This window comes from Pecten maximus, chromosome 6 (genome assembly GCF_902652985.1).
Source record: "Pecten maximus chromosome 6, xPecMax1.1, whole genome shotgun sequence".
Taxonomy (NCBI): domain Eukaryota; kingdom Metazoa; phylum Mollusca; class Bivalvia; order Pectinida; family Pectinidae; genus Pecten; species Pecten maximus.
The window spans coordinates 18663115-18685160 of NC_047020.1; the positions used below are offsets into that span (position 1 = coordinate 18663115).

The following is a 22046-nucleotide window of genomic DNA, read 5'->3' on the forward strand; positions in this document are numbered from 1 at the left end:
GGAAAAACCATCAATAACACTTTCAAGAGATGCATATTGAGGAGGATCATTTGGAAACATTTCAATTCCATGGCCGATATGAAGTCCGACTATTTTAAGATTTGATTCTGTTTTCATCCCCTAACGGAAACCGAAGACGCTCACCCTATCGGAACACATGGTCGTATTCTCCTTTTTGTATATTGCCCTCATTTTTGTGAGTTAAAATAACGAATGTCTAAACTGTCTACCTGTTGTTTTTCTGAGTTAGATTTACGAATGTCTGAACTGTCTACCTGTTGTTTTTGTGAGTTAGATTTACGAATGTCTGAACTGTCTACCTGTTGTTTTTGTGAGTTAGATTTACGAATGTCTGAACTGTCTACCTGTTGTTTTTGTAAGTTAGAATAACGAATGTCTGAACTGTCTACCTGTTGTTTTTGTGAGTTAGATTTACGAATGTCTGAACTGTCTACCTGTTGTTTTTGTGAGTTAGATTTACGAATGTCTGAACTGTCTACCTGTTGTTGTTGTGAGTTAGAATTAGGAATGTCTGAACTGTCTACCTGTTGTTTTTTGTGAGTTAGAATTACGAATGTCTGAACTGTCTACCTGTTGTTTTTGTGAGTTAGAATAACGAATGTCTGAACTGTCTACCTGTTGTTTTTGTGAGTTAGAATAACGAATGTCTGAACTGTCTACCTGTTGTTTTTGTGAGTTAGAATAACGAATGTCTGTACTCTCTACCTGTTGTTTTTGTGAGTTAGAATTACGAATGTCTGAACTGTCTGCCTGTTGTTTTTGTGAGTTAGGATTAGGAATGTCTGAACTGTCTACCTGTTGTTTTTGTGAGTTAGAATAACGAATGTCTGTACTGTCTACCTGTTGTTTTTGTGAGTTAGAATAACGAATGTCTGAACTGTCTATCTGTTGTTTTTGTGAGTTAGAATAACGAATGTCTGAACTGTCTATCTGTTGTTTTTGTGAGTTAGAATAACGAATGTCTGAACTGTCTACCTGTTGTTTTTGTGAGTTAGGATTAGGAATGTCTGAACTGTCTACCTGTTGTTTTTGTGAGTTAGAATAACGAATGTCTGTACTGTCTACCTGTTGTTTTTGTGAGTTAGAATAACGAATGTCTGAACTGTCTATCTGTTGTTTTTGTGAGTTAGAATAACGAATGTCTGAACTGTCTATCTGTTGTTTTTGTGAGTTAGAATAACGAATGTCTGAACTGTCTACCTGTTGTTTTTGTGAGTTAGAATAACGAATGTCTGAACTGTCTACCTGTTGTTTTTGTGAGTTAGAATAACGAATGTCTGTACTGTCTACCTGTTGTTTTTGTGAGTTAGAATAAAGAATGTCTGTACTGTCTACCTGTTGTTTTTGTGAATTAGAATAACGAATGTCTGAACTGTCTACCTGTTGTTTTTGTGAGTTAGATTTATGAATGTCTGAACTGTCTACCTGTTGTTTTTGTGAGTTAGAATTACGAATGTCTGTACTGTCTACCTGTTGTTTTTGTGAGTTAGAATTAGGAATGTATGTACTGTCTACATGTTGTTTTTGTGAGTTAGAATAACGAATGTCTGAACTGTCTACCTGTTGTTTTTGTCAGTTAGAATAACGAATGTCTGAACTGTCTACCTGTTGTTTTTGTGAGTTAGAATAACGAATGTCTGAACTGTCTACCTGTTGTTTTTGTGAGTTAGAATAACGAATGTCTGAACTGTCTACCTGTTGTTTTTGTGAGTTAGAATAACGAATGTCTGAACTGTCTACCTGTTGTTTTTGTGAGTTAGAATAACGAATGTCTGTACTCTCTACCTGTTGTTTTTGTGAGTTAGAATAACGAATGTCTGAACTGTCTACCTGTTGTTTTTGTGAGTTAGAATAACGAATGTCTGAACTGTCTACCTGTTGTTTTTGTGAGTTAGAATAACGAATGTCTGAACTGTCTACCTGTTGTTTTTGTTTCAGTCCTATCGTTTTTTATGCGGTGTTGTATTTGTAATTTTTCTTATTAATAATATGCAGTTTGAAGTTTTAATCATGTTTTGTTGCTGTTGGAGCTAATCAAAGTCCACACTGGTCAGCTTAGTCCCTAAATCGCTCGAGTCAAGAAACACTGACATCTAGAAAATGTACTTCATAGCAATAAATCCCCGGTTATACTCGTACTGATATATTTATGCCTTGTACATTCTCATTATAAACATGGAAGCTATGATAAAATACACATTAAAACACAGAGTTGTGGATTTATGTTCCATCAAAGTGTTTTGTTTGTTATTAACGCCAAAATCAATACTATCTATTTCACGAAACTCGTGCAGGCATTAGTTAAGATCCATTGCACATAGATATTCTCATTATCTGAAACTTTTTGACAGATTTACATTTATAGCCAGCATGATAATTTAATACATCCTCCCTATTTGAAGCCTCACGCTGATTGGATAGTAAGGGTAAGCTAAGAGTGGACGGACAGTAAGGGTAAGCTAAGAGTGGATGGACAGTAAGGATAAGCTAAGAGTGGATGGACAGTAAGGGTAAGCTAAGAGTGGATTGACAGTAAGGGTAAGCTAAGAGTGGATGGACAGTAAGTGTAAGCTAAGAGTGGATGGACAGTAAGGCTAAGCTAAGAGTGGATGGACAGTAAGTGTAAGCTAAGAGTGGTTGGACGGTAAGTGTATGCTAAGAGTGGATGGACAGTAAGGGTATGCTAACAGTGGACGGACAGTAAGTGTAAGCTAATAGTGGATGGACAGTAAGTGTAAGCTAAGAGTGGACGGACAATAAGGGTAAGCTAAGAGTGGACGGACAGTAAGGGTAAGCTAAGAGTGGATGGACAGTAAGGGTAAGCTAAGAGTGGACGGACAGTAAGGGTAAGCTAAGAGTGGATGGACAGTAAGGATAAGGTAAGAGTGGACGGACAGTAAGGGTAAGCTAAGAGTGGATGGACAGTAAGGGTAAGCTAAGAGTGGATTGACAGTAAGGGTAAGCTAAGAGTGGTTGGACGGTAAGGGTAAGCTAAGAGTGGACGGACAGTAAGGGTAAACTAAGAGTGGACGGACAGTAAGGGTAAGCTAAGAATGGATGGACAGTAAGGGTAAGCTAAGAGTGGACGGACAGTAAGGGTAAGGTAAGAGTGGACAGACAGTAAGGGTAAGGTAAGAGTGGATGGACAGTAAGGGTAAGCTAAGAATTTATGGACAGTAAAGATAAGCTGAGAGTGGACGGACAGTAAGGGCAAGCTAGGAGTGGACGGACAGTAAGGGTAAGGTGAGAGTGGATGGACAGTAAGGATAAGCTAAGAATTTATGGACTGTAAGGGTAAGCTAAGAGTGGATGGACAGTAAGGGTAAGCTAAGAGTGGATGGACAGTAAGGGTAAGCTAAGAGTGGATGGACAGTAAGGGTAAGCTAAGAGTGGACGGACAGTAAGGGTAAGCTAAGAGTGGATGGACAGTAAGGGTAAGCTAAGAGTGGATGGACAGTAAGGGTAGGCTAAGAGTGGATGGACAGTAAGGATAAGCTAAGAGTGGACGGACAGTAAGGGTAAGCTAAGAGTGGATGGACAGTAAGGGTAAGCTAAGAGTGGATGGACGGTAAGGATAAGCTAAGAGTGGACGGACAGTAAGGGTAAGGTAAGAGTGGATGGACAGTAAGGGTAAGCTAAGAGTGGATGGACAGTAAGGGTAAGCTAATAGTGGATGGACAGTAAGGGTAAGCTAAGAGTGGATGGACAGTAAGGGTAAGCTAAGAGTGGATGGACAGTAAGGGTAAGCTAAGAGTGGATGGACAGTAAGGGTAAGCTAAGAGTGGATGGACAGTAAGGGTAAGCTAAGAGTGGATGGACAGTAAGTGTAAGCTAAGAGTGGATGGACAGTAAGGGTAAGCTAAGAGTGGACGGACAGTAAAGGTAAGGTAAAAGTGGACAGACAGTAAGGGTACGGTAAGAGTGGATGGACAGTAAGGGTAAGGTAAGAATGGACGGACAGTAAGGGTAAGCTAAGAGTGGACGGACAGTAAGGGTAAGCTAAGAGATGACGGACAGTAAGGGTAAGCTAAGAGTGGATGGACAGTAAGGGTAAGCTAAGAGTGGATGGACAGTAAGGGTAAGCTAAGAGTGGACGGACAGTAAGGGTAAGGTAAGAGTGGACGGACAGTAAGGGTAAGCTAAGAGTGGATGGACAGTAAGGGTAAGGTAAGAATGGACGGACAGTAAGGGTAAGCTAAGAGTGGACGGACAGTAAGGGTAAGCTAAGAGATGACGGACAGTAAGGGTAAGCTAAGAGTGGATGGACAGTAAGGGTAAGCTAAGAGTGGATGGACAGTAAGGGTAAGGTAAGAGTGGACAGACAGTAAGGGTAAGCTAAGAGTGGATGGACAGTAAGGGTAAGCTAAGAGTGGATGGACAGTAAGGGTAAGCTAAGAGTGGATGGACAGTAAGGGTAAGCTAAGAGTGGATGGACAGTAAGTGTAAGCTAACAGTGGATGGACAGTAAGGATAAGGTAAAAGTGGACAGACAGTAAGGGTAAGGTAAGAGTGGATGGACAGTAAGGGTAAGGTAAGAATGGACGGACAGTAAGGGTAAGCTAAGAGTGGGCGGACAGTAAGGGTAAGCTAAGAGTGGACGGACAGTAAGGGTAAGCTAAGAGTGGATGGACAGTAAGGGTAAGCTAAGAGTGGACGGGCAGTAAAGGTAAGCTAAGAGATGATGGACAGTAAGGGTAAGCTAAGAGTGGATGGACAGTAAGGGTAAGCTAAGAGTGGATGGACAGTAAGGGTAAGCTAAGAGTGGATGGACAGTAAGGGTAAGCTTAGAGTGGACGGACAGTAAGGGTAAGCTAAGAGATGACGGACAGTAAGGGTAAGCTAAGATTGGATTGACAGTAAGGGTAAGCTAAGAGTCGATGGACAGTAAGGGTAAGCTAAGAGTGGATGGACAGTAAGGGTAAGCTAAGAGTGGACGGACAGTAAGGGTAAGCTAAGATTGGATTGACAGTAAGGGTAAGCTAAAAGTCGATGGACAGTAAGGGTAAGCTAAGAGTGGATGGACAGTAAGGGTAAGGTAAGAGTGGACAGACAGTAAGGGTAAGCTAAGAGTGGATGGACAGTAAGGGTAAGGTAAGAGTGGATGGACAGTAAGGGTAAGGTAAGAGTGGATGGACAGTAAGGGTAAAATTAGAGTGGACGGACAGTAAGGGTAAGCTAAGAGTGGATGGACAGTAAGGATAAGGTAAGAGTGGACAGACAGTAAGGGTAAGTTAAGAGTGGACGGACAGTAAGGGTAAGCTAAGAGTGGACGGACAGTAAGGGTAAGCTAAGAGTGGACGGACAGTAAGGGTAAGCTAAGAGTGGATGGGCAGTAAGGATAAGGTAAGAGTGGATGGACAGTAAGGATAAGGTAAGAGTGGATGGACAGTAAGGGTAAGGTAAGAGTGGATGGACAGTAAGGGTAAGCTAAGAGTGGATGGACAGTAAGGGTAAGCTAAGAGTGGATGGGCAGTAAGGATAAGGTAAGAGTGGATGGACAGTAAGGATAAGGTAAGAGTGGATGGACAGTAAGGGTAAGGTAAGAGTGGATGGACAGTAAGGGTAAGCTAAGAGTGGATGGACAGTAAGGGTAAGCTAAGAGTTGACGGACAGTAAGGGTAAGCTAAGAGTGGATGGACAGTAAGGGTAAGCTAAGAGTGGATGGACAGTAAGGGTAAGCTAAGAGTGGATGGACAGTAAGGGTAAGCTAAGAATGGGTGGGCAGTAAGGGTAAGCCAAGAGTGGACGGACAGTAAGGGTAAGCTAAGAGATGACGGACAGTAAGGGTAAGCTAAGAGTGGATGGACAGTAAGGGTAAGATAAGAGTGGATGGACAGTAAGGGTAAGCTAAGAGTGGATGGACAGTAAGGGTAAGATAAGAGTGGATGGACAGTAAGGGTAAGCTAAGAATGGGTGGGCAGTAAGGGTAAGCCAAGAGTGGACGGACAGTAAGGGTAAGCTAAGAGATGACGGACAGTAAGGGTAAGCTAAGAGTGGATGGACAGTAAGGGTAAGCTAAGAGTGGACGGACAGTAAGAGTATGCTAAGAGTTGACGGACAGTAAGGGTAAGCTAAGAGTGGATGGGCGGTAAGGATAAGCTAAGAATGGTTGGGACGGTAAGGATAAGTATGTTAACTGCAGAAGATATGTTATTTGCAGTATGATTATTAGGCTGCAGATTTACATATTACCCTGTTACCAGCATGGCTTTACCCTCTTACCAGTGTTTTTTTCCACAACACGGTTACGGAAGTGTTCCAGTGATAGCTGTATATTGATGTACGTTATGTACAAACGGTAACATAGGGACAACAATAACGTTTTACTGGTGTCAGTTAATCATTTGTTTAACGCATCCACACACTATGTGCCCTTCCAATGTATATTAGTAGCCGTAAATGCCATCGTGATCCTGACGTTAGATGCCTTATATCTAATGATGTGTTCTTATACAAATATTTAAACAGATTACCAACATTAATTTCCATTCTGTCGGAAAGAAACGTTTAGAAAGATGACTCAACCTCTCCTTATTGTATACAAAGGTCGCGTGGCTTACCGCCATCCGCCGTTTTATCTCCGAATGTCATCAACCTACTTGTAACAAAATAGTTCCATGGTATTCATACACCAAACACTGGGCATAATTCAAATCTAATAATCATTTGTTTCATGAACAAATGTTTAACTTTTCGATTTGTTTTGTTGATCTGTCTTTGAAATGACACAGTGGAAACAAAATAACTTCGCCCCTTTATTATGGCGCTGACGTAAGATCATATCCCTGTGTCTCCTCAATGAGAAAGAATTGGTCCATAATCTGATAAAAAAAGTCATGAATCATTAGCTATTGTGTAGCATAATACCTATATACTTACAAAGTTGTGGCGAGGTGAGACTAAAGTAAGGTTATCGGATACTTTTAGATGAGACTCAACCCGACGATTTTATAAGTACGTCGCATTAGAAAAGCAAAAGGGCGTCGACAATTTAGTTGTTTTCGAAATGACCAATTATATTGATTATAAAGAACAGTAAGCATTGTGGATATGTTGTATAGTGACTGGCGCTATACCTCGGACATTCATCATACTTATTTTTTACCAATTTTTGTGTTCTTCCCTTTTAGACAACGAACATTCCCTGTTTAGTTGGGAAATCCGATTGACAATGAGAACTGCGTGTAGAATATTCTTTACTGAAAAAACTTAGAACTGACCTTAAAACGTCATTTATTTTGTATTTTACAGAAGAAAAGCAACAACACTGTCAAACGATTCACTCATTTTGCCATCAATATTTCACGGTTTTCCGACTGACTTGGCAACAGACAATGATATGAAATCTACACCGGGACTATATATAGATTACTGATGTAAGTTTCAGATTGGCAACAGTGTGATTATAAACACAGCCAGATTGTTTGTGTCCTTTTCTGTGATGCAGTGTTAGAATGTACTTGTAAAAGTGTGTCAAAGAAAAGTACATATTAAATTTCACGAATGTCTCAGCATATTTCGTAAGTATACTGTGTCAAAATATTTTTACACTTTTATCGATTACAAAACTGACAACTTTGAAGGTTTTTATCTGTATTGACGGACATATTTCTTTACACAACATACACAATGATTATGATTTACGGCAGTTTAATTACTACTTACAAGAAGCTTCAAACATACCTAGGTATTATTTTAACGAATTTTAACATCTTTTAATCTGATGAATTGGATCTATCATTGTGCAATAAAACAAAGATACTTTCAGAGAGCAATAGAAAAATGCAAAGATATTGAGACAAAGAGAGGCAACAAAAAAGGTAGAATCTGACGAAATAACATATTGATGTTGACAAAACCCGAGACAAAAAAGCTAGATAATTCGTATCGAATGATGTTTTACAATTCCTTTAGAAGCCCAACCGTTAAAAAACTTGCCATTGTAGTTTTGTTATTTAGATTCAAACACAAGAGGTTAGATTATAGTTTTACGCCTGATCTGTTGAACAATAATCATGGGCCTTTGATTGACTCTACGGTGCTAAATGACAAAATATACAGAATCACACTACAGACAGCTGTTTTCATGTCATATTTCATTTCCTTGGTAATTTGAGAGAAAAACAAAAATGTCTCAATTCAGTACAAGTAGAGTGCTTTATCGACGTTTCTCCAACTCTCCATGTGTTGATTTCCGTCATTGATCATTTAAACACCTATTTGAACCATAGTTCTGAAACACCCTGGGTTATGTAGACTTAGTTTTACAATGGGGACATTGACCCGCTTTATGTAAAATATCAGATCTTTTTCTCCGATACTGTTTTTGTTGTTATAAATGTCAATGAACTATTCGGGTAACTTGAGGACATTTTCAGAATACATTACTATAATAATAGCGAACATTAGTAACTGTGCATGATAAGCTATGATATATATACCAACATGATCAATCAAAGTTTGTTCATTCAAATCACCACATTACCAACTTCCGCACTCATACGTGCAATGGTTTTTGCCTCGATCACTCATTTAGTTTCTTTACCCTTTAGTATTTCATCATGAAACTGCAACTTATAAGAACAAAAAGAGAGTGAAATATCATAAATCAAATAGCTAAAACATATATCAACGTATATAAATACATTGTAGATATATTTTCTCTTTTCTGTAGAAATAATTACACACATCTTGTGCAGGTCTATCAGGTGATCAGACCCCATGACATAAAGGTAATGCCCCTAGGGACGTGATCATGACCCGGAACCGGAAATGGGATATCAAACAACTTCAAAAGACATTTCAAGTCAAAACACCAAATGTTTCCGGTAGCAAATTTACATTGCTGAGTGATTTGATGGGAGGTCGGAAACTCCATGGGGTCTGATTTAGTGCTACACAAACATGGTCACTTCCCTCACAGTCTCCAGCGTGGTGTAGGTAAATACGTATGTACGGGACCTGGTGGTAATGACCGAGACAATATTCCTAAACATTGACAAAAAAGACTGCTGGGTTTCCTCGATGTAGATTCAGAGTATCATCAAGATATTGAAAAAAACTATAGTCAAACATACAAAACAAACCTCGCTACAAGCAAAGCTGTTAATTATCTAACTATAATGTGTGTAAATACCAAATATCACTGTCCGTTATAAAGTGTTTTACAAGGTATCCTTGTTTTGTTGTCAGTGATCATTTGAGAGATTTGTTTACACACAAGAGAAAATTCCAGCGAACCCATTATAAGATTAAACTTAAAATTATTGTGTTAGATATTATCTGTGATATGTTCTAGTAGTATCAAGGTGTTCGTCTTTACTTTTTATTGTTAGTATTTTCCCTTGTATCTGTCGAGGTTAATGACACGAAGTATTAACGTAATTGTTTATCACGATTTCACATATTTATATAAATTGGTAAATATACGTATATGTAACATGGAGGCAGAATCTTGCTAGACGACTTCATATGACCCAACGCATTGTGTATATACAATTGATATTGTCTATGATTTTATTATATATATATATGAATTATTATAAGTAACACTTGTTGTTTTACTGAATGCTGTTCCTACTGGGCACTAATAACATTGTACATAAAGGTTATCATTCATACGATTACAATAGCGTATGATATATTAGCAGGACAATTCCTTTTAAGATTTATCATTTATTTTTACAAATATCAACAAAAAGTTGAAAGTCCTAAAATTAAAAAAATGACGTTGTTAAATTGAGGCGGCTTTTAGGTCATAAAACTGTTGACTGTAAGTGTTTTCTGGTTTATTGTCGGACTGGTAAGTGGGGACATATCCTCAGACGTGTTATAAAATATCTACATATATTGACCCGCTATCTCTAATAGGTGTATCTCCATATGTAGTTTGAATAGAAATACAGAACTGGTTGTTTTCATAAAGAGCAGAGTTTATTTAAGATATACACTGTAGTTTACTTTTGATGAGCTACCGTTACCTCTCGTGTCATCCCGGATTTTTAAACAAATTGAGAGGCTTCTTAAAGACACAACTTGTGACACTTAAGGTAAGGGAGGGGTTAAAGGGCATACGAGGTGAACAAATAGAATCCCACATGGAATGCCCGCTATTTAGTGGGTAAATGTTGAGGAGGTCAAGTAGACAAAGATATCGAGGTACCACTTCAAAGGAAATACGGACAGTGGTAGTTAGAGAGTGTTTATTGGTTAGAGATGAATCGGACTTATTTTCACGAATTTTCTTAACTTAAAGTCTTCGATTGGAAAGCACTGTAGAATCATTGTTCATTCTCCAATGTTCTTGTATGATCATCAATAATGTATCCGCATGGACAGACTTAATTGAAAGACATTACTTCAATGTAGAATCGTTAAAAAAGCTGTATCCAGAAACCAACTTTCGGAACAAAGATAATTATTTATATATTTATTAACCAATCAAAATTAAACAAATCCGTAATTTCATATAAGGTTAACATAATTGTAACATGGTTTTTTTTTTAAATATTGGTAAATGTACGTCCTTTTTAAATATGTTATTTAACTGTGTGTGTGTAATTGTGTGATATACCAATGGCATAGGATTTTACCTTGCACTCATTAACGGGGTCTTAATGTTTCTCTTTTATGGCTTTTCATCAGTTTGTCCTTATATGAGTATGTGTTTTAACGAAACACTACATATGCGACTTAAAGAAACCTAACAAATCATGGCCTAAGTTGGACTCGATCTGGTATAGATCACAGGGTCATTTACACATCTCGCCTCGAACGTTATTTGAAAGGGAAATTCATGCCCTATTGAAATGCTGGCCAAACATGTCACGCCCCTGTTTGCTCTGGGGTACTGACCAAATGTTGAGCAAGTGGTGTCAAACACTACACAAGTAGCAAGAACAGACCACGTGTTGACTTTCGTGTCAATATGCCCCGAGTGAAAAAAGGACTTTTGCGTCATGCGGGACTTCATCCGTAAGATAAACAAATAGACATTTTGTGATGATTTTGAAGAGTTTGAGTGACAATGCAAAAATGAGATTTGAAAATTCCTCAGCTGTGTACTTCATACCACTCAAACTCTTGTATGACTTTGATGAACATTAGATTAGAATAAATTGCATTAAAGGATAATTGAAATACGTTATTCATATTTGTTTTGAAAACATAAACTTTTATACAATATTTATCCACGTGAAGACCGAAGAACAAAAACACATAACATATTTACCAGGGAATATTGACCCTCCTTCTGGTCTTAAACTGTATCGAAAAAGACACCACCAGATCTGGCCGGAGATTTAAAAATACAATACCGTTAATAGCCCTCATAAGTACAGACAAACATATCTTGTTTATATAGGGAAACGAACCGTCTGTATTTGGGAACAGGTTTTGGCACCGATATACTGTATTGTTACCAAGACGACAGTGAAACAGCTGGGATAAATATAGTATTTCAATTATCCTTTTGATGCAGTTTATTTTGATTGACTCTAAGAAAGACAGACGAGATATAAACATCTTTCAATAGAAAGTTAATCAAATAGTATCGCCAAAAATGAAATATACTACATCATAATCTATATATTTCGTGTTTCTGGGACTCGTCAGTGATGGCCTAGAGTGTTGATACCCAGGAGGGGACGAAAATAGGTAGGACAATGTCAAAATCTACATGGGGAGGTGTAATAGCTGCATACTTCAGTTAATTTATAATTTTGAAATACTGCATTTAAAAAAATTCAAGCTTCGAACTTTGTTACTTAAAAAGGAATTAAAACACGACATACGGGTAACGGCAAAACGAGGGGACTGGAGTCTACCAGCAGTGTATACCTCCCGCAAACTCAATGGATTGTACAAAAGGCACACACAATATAAGTACCTTATAGCACAGAGTTAGATACAGTTGAGCCAAAAATGTATTGAACTGCGTGATTAGCTGTTCTTGTTAGTGACACATACATGGTTACCATGACGATAGTAGAAAAGCTGGAGAGAGGAACACGAATACAACCAAAGAAAAAATATGTGTTCGGTAACACATTCGGTAACATACATGACAGGGTGTCAATGTGGAAACATTTCAGGATAATAACACGAACGTAACAAGACATTACGGAAGTTTTTTTTCTTCAAAATGATTGAAAGTGGGAAGTGAACGCTCTTCATAATTGACCCCCGAGGCGGTAACTAAGAATTCAGGTAACGGAGATACATTCCGTTATGTTTTATATGGTAAGCTGTTATATATCATAACACAGTAATATTAAAGTATACAAGACACATTAAGACAGCACATTTAAATATCAAATTACTATATCAACGTCATATAGGTACCGTTACTTGGATTTTGAGATTTTCTATTGATGCCAATGGACAAACGTATGTAAATCCTGAGAGGTTTGGACATGATTTGGGTCTTAATAAATGTGAAAACATAGAAGAGGATTAATCCTCTTTGATATTTAGTCAACTGGCAAATTTTGAAAACTGTTATTGAATAATATTAGAATTACATGAAATACTTCATAAATATTCTGAACCGAAACACGGTATGATATTGAGGTAATATATTCATATACATCTCCCTTGCAAATGCGATTAAATTAAACATGAATTCCTATAAAACACAAGTTGGGATCCGTTAACAGTTTTGTATCTATGTAATCTACAAAGCAGCCCACCAGTTTAGTACTGTTAGAGCTACACGACATGGGTATAATGCATTCTTTCATCAAATACAATTCTAATGTAGATTCTCTTCTTAATTTGAATATTAGACCACAACTAAGGTATGTATATACATATTCTTTGGAATATATTACGCTATCCTATATCAATAATGCCATTCACTATTGTGTAATGTATGTTAATTACAGCGGTGTACGTTTTATTATCTATTCACGTGCTGATAATGACATGTAACGGCATGTTCCATTCTCCTCACTACATCGTATAAAAGACAAACTGGCGAATAGTACCATTAACTATGAATGCAGCAATGTATATAATAAAAGTGGAATTATGCACACACAAACAAACAAATTAGCATACAATTTTTCGTCATTCTAGGACTCGTCAGTGATGGTAGGGACATCATACAGTTGTTTCGACCTTCTACAACTCGCCAGTGATGTTAGGGACATCATACAGCTGTTGCGACCTTCTACAACTCGCCAGTGATGTTAGGACACCATACAGCTGTTGCGTCCTTCTACAACTCGCCAGTGATGTTAGGGACACCATACAGCTGTTGCGTCCTTCTACAACTCGCCAGTGATGTTAGTGACATCATACAGCTGTTGCGTCCTTCTACAACTCGCCAGTGATGTTAGGGACATCATACAGCTGTTGCGTCCTTCTACAACTCGTCAGTGATGTTAGGGACATCATACAGCTGTTGCGTCCTTCTACAACTCGCCAGTGATGTTAGGGACATCATACAGCTGTTGCGTCCTTCTTGGACTTATCAGTGATGGTACGGATATCATACAGCTGTTTTGTCCTTCCAGAATTCCCATGGCCAAAAGTCCATGAAATTCAGAAGGAGTGTTCAGACAATAAAAGAGGACCTGAACAAATTCTAACTTATAGAAAGGGTGACATACGACTCATTTGATCGTCATGCTATTTTTTGGATAATTTCAAAGAATATGAAATGCGTATGTCCGGTGTCACTATAAAGATGGGAGTTTTAAACATGACATGTAGGGTAACGGAATGCTTAAGATTATTGACCGATTTTTGGTGTCAGTCTTAGTTTATACATTGGCCTGTCCTTATGAATCAACACTAAGGACATAGATATAAGGATGTACACAGGTACAACAAAAGTTGCAGTACGACGACAACGACGATGACGACGATGAGGATACGACAATGAATTTGACATCTTTTCATTTTTTTTAAAGTTCAAGTGATGGTTTTGTTTACACGATCGTTATACATTGTACCTATAACTTATAACAGTTCATTACTTTATAGGAATGTATATCGGAGGTGTGTGGTTACCGCGGGCGAGTTTCCTCCCCCGTCCTGTGTGGGGGTAGATGGATTTCTAAATATGTAATGTAACAGATGAGGCCTATCAGTCATACTATACAGATGACTCAGTCTATACCCAGAGGTAGATAACAGTTAGTGTTCATATCACCTGTCAAGTTGTTGTCCCGGAAAGTCTGTAAGATGACAAGGTTAGGATACATATCCTGGCATTATAATCAGATGTTTACCGAATACACTAATTATATACATATATAGAAGCTTACCTGTAGGTGATGATACAACTTAATTGTATGAGTCATGTAAATGATGTACCAGTAACATTTTCTCGGAAAATCAAGATTGTAAATAAAACAGAAAGACTTCCTGTTGTCTTTCTTGTAGGCTGTGAATTCATACATTGGATGAACAATGTTACGGCTTAATGTCATGCAAACTAAAACAAGAAAGGCATTCTGTGTCAATTTCTTACATTTTGTCGAGTTAGCGTTGCTAAGTGTAGGCTGATCGCATCCAGGACATACAAATGACAATATATACTTACATGTCTTTGTATACAAACACTTACCTATACCTACATGTGACTATCGGCACATGCACATTGACACCTACATTGTATCTTCATTAAAACTATAACGGACAACATTAACACAAAGCGTTAAAATTCGTGAAGACAAAACAAGCGAAATGTATCAAATAAACATGAAGACTATAATTTTCAGCATTATGTGTCAAGTCGGATAATTAAGCAAAGAGAAAATAAAAATGTCAGATAGCTAAACGAACAACACTATAGATGCATTTTCCAATTACATGCTCCGACGACGGGAATGTGAGGATTTTAACAGGCATATTATTTTGATTATGCTAAGTTTGAGTATAGATAGTCACACTATAACTAAAATGTAAGCGGATTTTTTTACAAAAGTTAATGTCATGAAATTGACCATGTAATGATCAAATTTCGTGTGAACCTGTTAGGAAAATCCCAATGGAACTGACACCGACTCATATAAACCACGTCCCATAACATCCTTGCCGCAAACTATTGATGCATTCATAAAACTGTGAAGACATTTGCGGTTCACGACCCAATAAATCACAAGTCTACCCAGTGACTTTTGAACTAACATAATTAATGGCACTATCTATCACCAACACAGGGATATAGAAATTGGACACGGATTTCTCATCTGGAATAATGGTTTACGTTGATGTTATTTAAAATTGTCCTATACAGGTACACGAAAATGTTAACAGTTCGAAGTCAGTTGATACTATGGCCAGGCTTCATCAACGTTCATTGAATAAAGGTAAATCCTTAACACGAAATTTTAAGAAAATAAAAGGAGGAAATCATTATAGTTAAGGAACTATCTTTAAATTCTGTAAAGCTTCCTTATTGAAGATATTAAATAAAGAATGTACATCCGGTTAGCAGGATTAAGGTTCGTCAAGAGCGGCACCAGAAAAAATATGTACGAATACAGCACTTGTGTAATGGAATATCTAGCTTGATTATATACGAATGTAGTCGATGGAATCGAAACCAATGTTCTTTAGTGATTTTAAGTAAGTACATTATACATGATGTAATCCACGGCCCGAAAAAATAATAAAGAGAGAGAGACAAGGAAAAATTCAAATGACACGTGAAAAATTGTTACCAGCAGTTTTAGAGACAGGCTGAAGCTTGTGATCGGCACAAAATGAGGACATCTTGAACACATCATATGATGACGTTACATGTTGCATGACGGGTAAAAATGATGGACGTCACAGGACATTTTTGAATTTTGTACATATTGAAAATACTACTCTTTAATCTAATATATGTCATATTTCAAGTATAAATGTTATTTGTTTGTTTTTATAATGTCGAAAATGTCGGGACAGGCCCGGGTTTTTTGGAACACCCCGTATTAGTTACAGACGTGGTTCGCGTGTAAAGATTTCCGTATAACGAAGTACTATCTTAATTAGATTTGTCTTGATATTGAAAATCTTAGCTACCTCACAAGAAACCATAATATGCATCAAACCTACCTTTGCCATGATGAAAACTATTTTTGAAACAGGAATATGGGAAAGCAGGACAGCGTACTGGTATGTTATTTTACCCGTAGACTGAACTGACAGGGTTCCTGTTACCACACACAGTCGAAGATACCACGATAGTGACTAATCGCCGCTATTGACTTCTAACCTTCGATTTATATATGACCTTTAAAGAACATAAACGTAATCACCTTGTTCACACCTGTCGATTTAACGGTTTTATATTTCATAAACAATTTAAAGTCCTCTTTCACGAAATCGGGCGTGAAGAAGTCATGAAATGCCACAATCGAGTCACCGAGGAGCGAACCTGGGTAAGTAATATTTCTTACTACCCTACCTTACTGATGGTTGGGGTCACGGGGTCATTAATTGGTAATGTATCGGTTTCAGATCGATATTTGATTATTGATAAGCGATTGTTACTTTGAAGGTTGGTTAGTAAAGCATTTCAAGGTTGCTTACTCTACGTATATGACCAGATGAGGCGACATTGGAATGGCGGGACATTCTGTCGTCAACATCTGTAATAATGACGAGTAGCACGCACCTGCTAACACTCGAATGGTTAATAAGTAACCAAGAATTCCAAAAGAATGCTGGACAAAAAGATGTGTACTACTTGTACATGATGATAATTGTAAAATAACTTTTTGAGATAAAATGACAGCACCGGGAACTGAGGAATCATCAAAGTACATAATGTACACGATAGACAATAGTAACTAGGGCACATCAAATCTAAAGTCAATAGCGGTATTTAAACAATATAACATAACGCAAGCAGATGAACTACTAGAACGAATATTCATACCCTGCCTACACTGCTCTCCGGCAGGGTATGAAGTCCCTCCCATTGCCGATAGTGTAGCAAGCCCCGATGTGATTCACATCGGGCAGTATTAGCAGTGGTAAATTTTTTCTCGGATAAAAAAAAACCATGTAAATTGATGATTCTGGTATCTATTATGAATATTCAAGCAACAAACCTGCACATTACTTCAAATGTTTGACAATAAATAGTAAAATCCAAAACGAGCAAGACACACGGAGATATCAGTTCAAACATACCGCCATCTTTGATACAAGTGTAAAGGTCAATTTCCTTATAAGGAAATCAAAATAAATTGATGCTAATGAGGTTTCCCGCGAGAAAAACAGAAAAACAGATTCGGAGTAATATATCTCGATCGGTAAGGAAGGTCAATTCATTCTGAAATTATTTAATTACGCAAAGTAAGATTCGCTTTCTTCACAAGAGTTACAAAAGAGTGGTTAAATATCTCTGATTATGTATTTATTTATCGTAGTAGCTTCATCCATATATGGATCACGGGTTCCATATTTGGGTTAGAATCCTCGCGAGAGTTCTTCGAGAAGTATCATGGCGGATCACGGAGACAACTCCGAGCAGTATGATATCAGAATATGCGAATTAAAGATTTCTAGATTAGACGGTAGGCTAATACATTGCAAAATTGAATTAGAAATGTTTAATTATTCGAACTATTACTCCAAAGTTAAACGATATCCGCTATTTGTAGCATTTTCGAGGTTCACTGTTTTGCTACATTACGAGCAATGGGAGGGAATCGTAGCTCTGACGACGACCATCTGTCAAAAATTGTCCGTCCGTCGTCCAGAGCTACGTTATCGCAGCTAATGAACTACGTCAAGTACAAGCCGAAACTGATGTGATACAACACAATAACTGAAACTCAAAAGGATACAACACAATAACCGAAATTCTAAGGGACACAACACAATAACCGAAACTCTAAGGGACACAACACAATAACCGAAACTCTAAGTGACACAACACAATAACCGAAACTGTAAGGGACACAACACAATAACCGAAACTGTAAGGGACACAACACAATAACCGAAACTCTAAGGGACACAACACAATAACCGAGACTCTAAGGGATACAACACAATAACCGAAACTCTAAGGGACACAACATAATAACTGAAACTGTAAGGGATACAACACAATAACCGAAACTCAAAAGGATACAACACAATAACCGAAATTCTAAGGGACACAACATAATATCTGAAACTGTAAGGGATATAGCACAATAACTGAAACTGTAAGGGATATAGCACAATAACCGAAACTGTAAGGGATATAGCACAATAACCGAAACTGTAAGGGATATACAAATGTAGCACAATAACCGAAACTGTAAGGGATATAGCACAATAACCGAAACTGTAAGGGATATAGCACAATAACCGAAACTGTAAGGGATACTACTTTATAACCGAAATTCTAAGGGATATAACATTATAACCGAAATTCTAAGGGATATAACATTATAACCGAAATTCTAAGGGATACAAAACAATAAAAGAAAATGAAGGGATACAACACAATAACCGAAATTCTAAGGGATACAACACAATGACGTATACTGAAAGGAAAAACACAGAGAGAACAGCAGGTGAGTATTCTACGTGTTTTAATATTATGTGCATTAAGGCAGCGAAATGAATTGTTAGACTTCTTACAAAAGACGATTCGTACTTTATCAAGATATATATCTAAATATAGCAATACAACATCTTTTACTACAATGACACATGGCAAACTATGGCCATCGTAATTTCTAAAACATTAGAGGTCCGTGTATATAAATGGTAATTTCTAAAACAGTCGAGGGACGTTTATATAAATGGTAATTTCGTGTACGGAACAACCTTTAGAAACAATAGGTCGTTTTGATAACGAGCTCATTGTAAATACAATCACGTAACAATGTGGCCAGATAATCTGGCCAGTCGGTCAGTACAATTACCCAGCCTTTGAAGAGAAAATAAATAACCATCTAGTCAGTGTACGCATTGGGATGACAAAGTGCTAAATTAGAAAAAAATATCGGTATGGGTCTTTGTGTAAAGCTATTCTGATATGAAATTGAAACATTCTTGTTCATTGAGAAGCTTGTTTTCGTTACGTGGCAAAGCTGTTTCGATCCTGTCACCGAGGTCTCCGAAGTGTTTGATAGGGTCAAACTCGGGTCAAATTTAATGAAGCTGGGGGATGCTAGAATGTGGAAGTATGGGTCAATTTAGGCCAGCGAGGTCAAAAGACTTGGTATATACTGTAGTTACTGTGGATAAACAGCGTTTATAATATTATATTTACATCGATATGGCCATTTAGGGTAAAGTGTCGTATCTATTTAGCAACTGAGGCGTATCATTACTTCAGATATGAAATCAACACCCATTTATAAAAACATGAATACGGAATTATGGTTATTCGTTTCACTGCATGTTCATACCATTTGAATGGGCGAAATGCTGTGTTATTTGTTGTAAAGACTTTGCCTTTGTCAATGTCCAGTGAAAACATGGGCCATCTAAATTATATGCCGTGTAAACTCGTATGTTCACAAACGTCACTTGTGTCATATACCGATGTTTTTAAACGACGAGAACCTGTTGATAAAGTACAGGTAGAGGACTTTGAAGCAATTTTTTATTTCGAGTTCAGACAAGAAATTGATTTTAGATAAATGCTCTTAAAAAGCAACTTTTCCGTCGATAGATTAAGATATTAACTTTTATAACGTAAGAACTGATCTTGTTTTAAATACCTAGATTAATACACCTTCAGTCTTTACACACGGCATTTACGATCTGCCTTCAACACAATAACATAAATCATCGCTATTGATATATAATATTGTTACATACTGTTATTACGATCGTCTACTTATCTTTAATTTAGATGTATATTCCCGGATATCTTTCATGTCTTTTCCCTAATCCTGTGTTATTTATCACTCAATAACAACCCCGTCGTTTATCTCTCTGAAAATTGTGGCATCTCTTTGTATGTAAACCAACCATAGTAACACATATCTATGTTTGGAATCAAATAATCCTGGGAGATAGTGTTGTGTGATGTAGTGATATATAATATAATCCTGGGATATAGTGTTGTGTGATGTAGTGTTATATAATCTAATCCTGGGAGATAGTGTTGTGTGGTGTAATGTTATATAATCTGATCCTGGGAGAAAGTGTTGTGTGATGTAGTGTTATATAATCTAATCCTGGGAGATAGTGTTGTGTGGTGTAGTGTTATATAATATAATCCTGGGAGATAGTGTTGTGTGATGTAGTGTTTTATAATCTAATCCTGGGAGATAGTGTTGTGTGATGTAGTGTTATATAATCCTGGGAGAAAGTGTTGTGTGACGTAGTGTTATATAATATAATCCTGGGAGATAGTGTTGTGTGGTGTAGTGTTATATAATATAATCCTGGGAGATAGTGTTGTGTGGTGTAGTGTTATATAATCTAATCCTGGGAGATAGTGTTGTGTGATGTAGTGTTATATAATCTAATCCTGGGAGATAGTGTTGTGTGGTGTAGTGTTATATAATCTAATCCTGGGAGATAGTGTTGTGTGATGTAGTGTTATATAATCTAATCCTGGGAGATAGTGTTGTGTGATGTAGTGTTATATAATCTAATCCTGGGAGATAGTGTTGTGTGACGTAGTGTTATATAATCTAATCCTGGGAGATAGTGTTGTGTGACGTAGTGTTGTATAATCTAATCCTGGGAGATAGTGTTGTGTGATGTTGTGTTATATAATCTTATCCTGGGAGATAGTGTTGTGTGACGTAGTGTTATATAATCTAATCCTGGGAGATAGTGTTGTGTGGTGTAGTGTTATATAATCTAATCCTGGGAGATAGTGTTTTGTGATGTAGTGTTATATAATCTAATCCTGGGAGATAGTGTTGTGTGATGTAGTGTTATAATATAATCCTGGGAGATAGTGTTGTGTGATGTAGTGTTAGAATATAAAATGATTCTGCTAGAATCGTGCATTTGGATTTATTAGATAGTCTCTCCTCCCTTGACATGAACAAGGACGTCGCTTTTGATTGGTTAGAAGCGCTGCGTCATGATTTCGCAGTGGAAAAAGATGGACAAAGAAAAATAAAATAAAATATCTTATTCTATCTGACCTATTGGGACATAAAAAATAGAATATACACCAGTATTCAATAATGACGACGTGTCTATGTTTGTGATATCTGTCGATTATACATGAGGAGAAAATCTTGTGTGAGGCAGTGCATTTCCCATACAACACAAACCCATACGGTATTCAGCAATGCAACTAATAATTCGGCTAACTCATTACCACCATTCTACATATGGCTCGGAACACATGGTTATCTAGTGCACCTCCCTATAAAGGGGTATTTTTGGAATTTTATTTTATTTCTATTGAAGATGTAATAGGATTATGCTCATCTGTCTATCATAATATATAACAAAAAATGCTTACGTCATATTTTAATTCATTTTTCATACTTTATTTGATTACATAAAATAGCGCCAGTACAAGTTAGCATGCTTATACAGGATTTTGGATGATTGCCTGTGGCCGCTGTGACGTTAAATGTTCCAGTAGGATGTGTCCTTGTGAGCTAAGTTACTGGTAATTTTCGACAAATCTTTGTTTTGCAGGTATTCGTTCACTTGACTTGAGTTCCAACTCCTCAAGGAAATATTCTTACATATACCTTGCTATCACCGGTTGCGTGCATATCTGTGCAAACATGATTTCTATTGTTCCCCAAATGATGAAGATACCCGCGTCAAACAGTTGATATATAACTACGTCAGTATGATCCATTCTCTGTAACTGCAGTGAAAAAGCTGAATAAGTTCGTGTCCTGATCTTGACTATAACTTTAATGCTTTATAATTTTTAATACCAAGAATTGTAGATGCTGCTGCACCCATATGATTCCTGATAGGCGACCCCCCCCCCCCCCCCCCCCCCCCCTCGCCAAACAAACACGCACCACTTTTCAAAACCACCATTTCCGTTCTGATGTTTTTTTTATCATGACACTCTCATTTTTGGCCGCCGAGACTTTGAGCGTTCACCCATACGAGTCTTCGAGTTTTGTTCCCAG

General features: G+C 37.4%; 1 protein-coding gene across 1 annotated transcript; it reads right to left on the reverse strand.

Moving 5' to 3' along the window:
* Positions 1-188: 188 nt before the first annotated feature.
* On the reverse strand, positions 189-16083 carry LOC117330087 (dentin sialophosphoprotein-like). Its single transcript, XM_033888305.1, has 3 exons — positions 16075-16083; positions 637-1491; positions 189-545 (listed from the first exon to the last, which is right to left on the reverse strand). The coding sequence occupies exons 1-3, from the start codon at positions 16081-16083 to the stop codon at positions 189-191; spliced, it is 1221 nt and encodes a 406-aa protein (XP_033744196.1).
* Positions 16084-22046: the final 5963 nt, after the last annotated feature.

Coding starts and splice junctions, on each gene's coding strand:
- LOC117330087 (XM_033888305.1), bottom strand. Junction 546..636: donor CTAACTCACAAAAACAACAG/GTAGACAGTTCA, acceptor AAAAAACAACAG/GTAGACAGTTCAGACATTCC.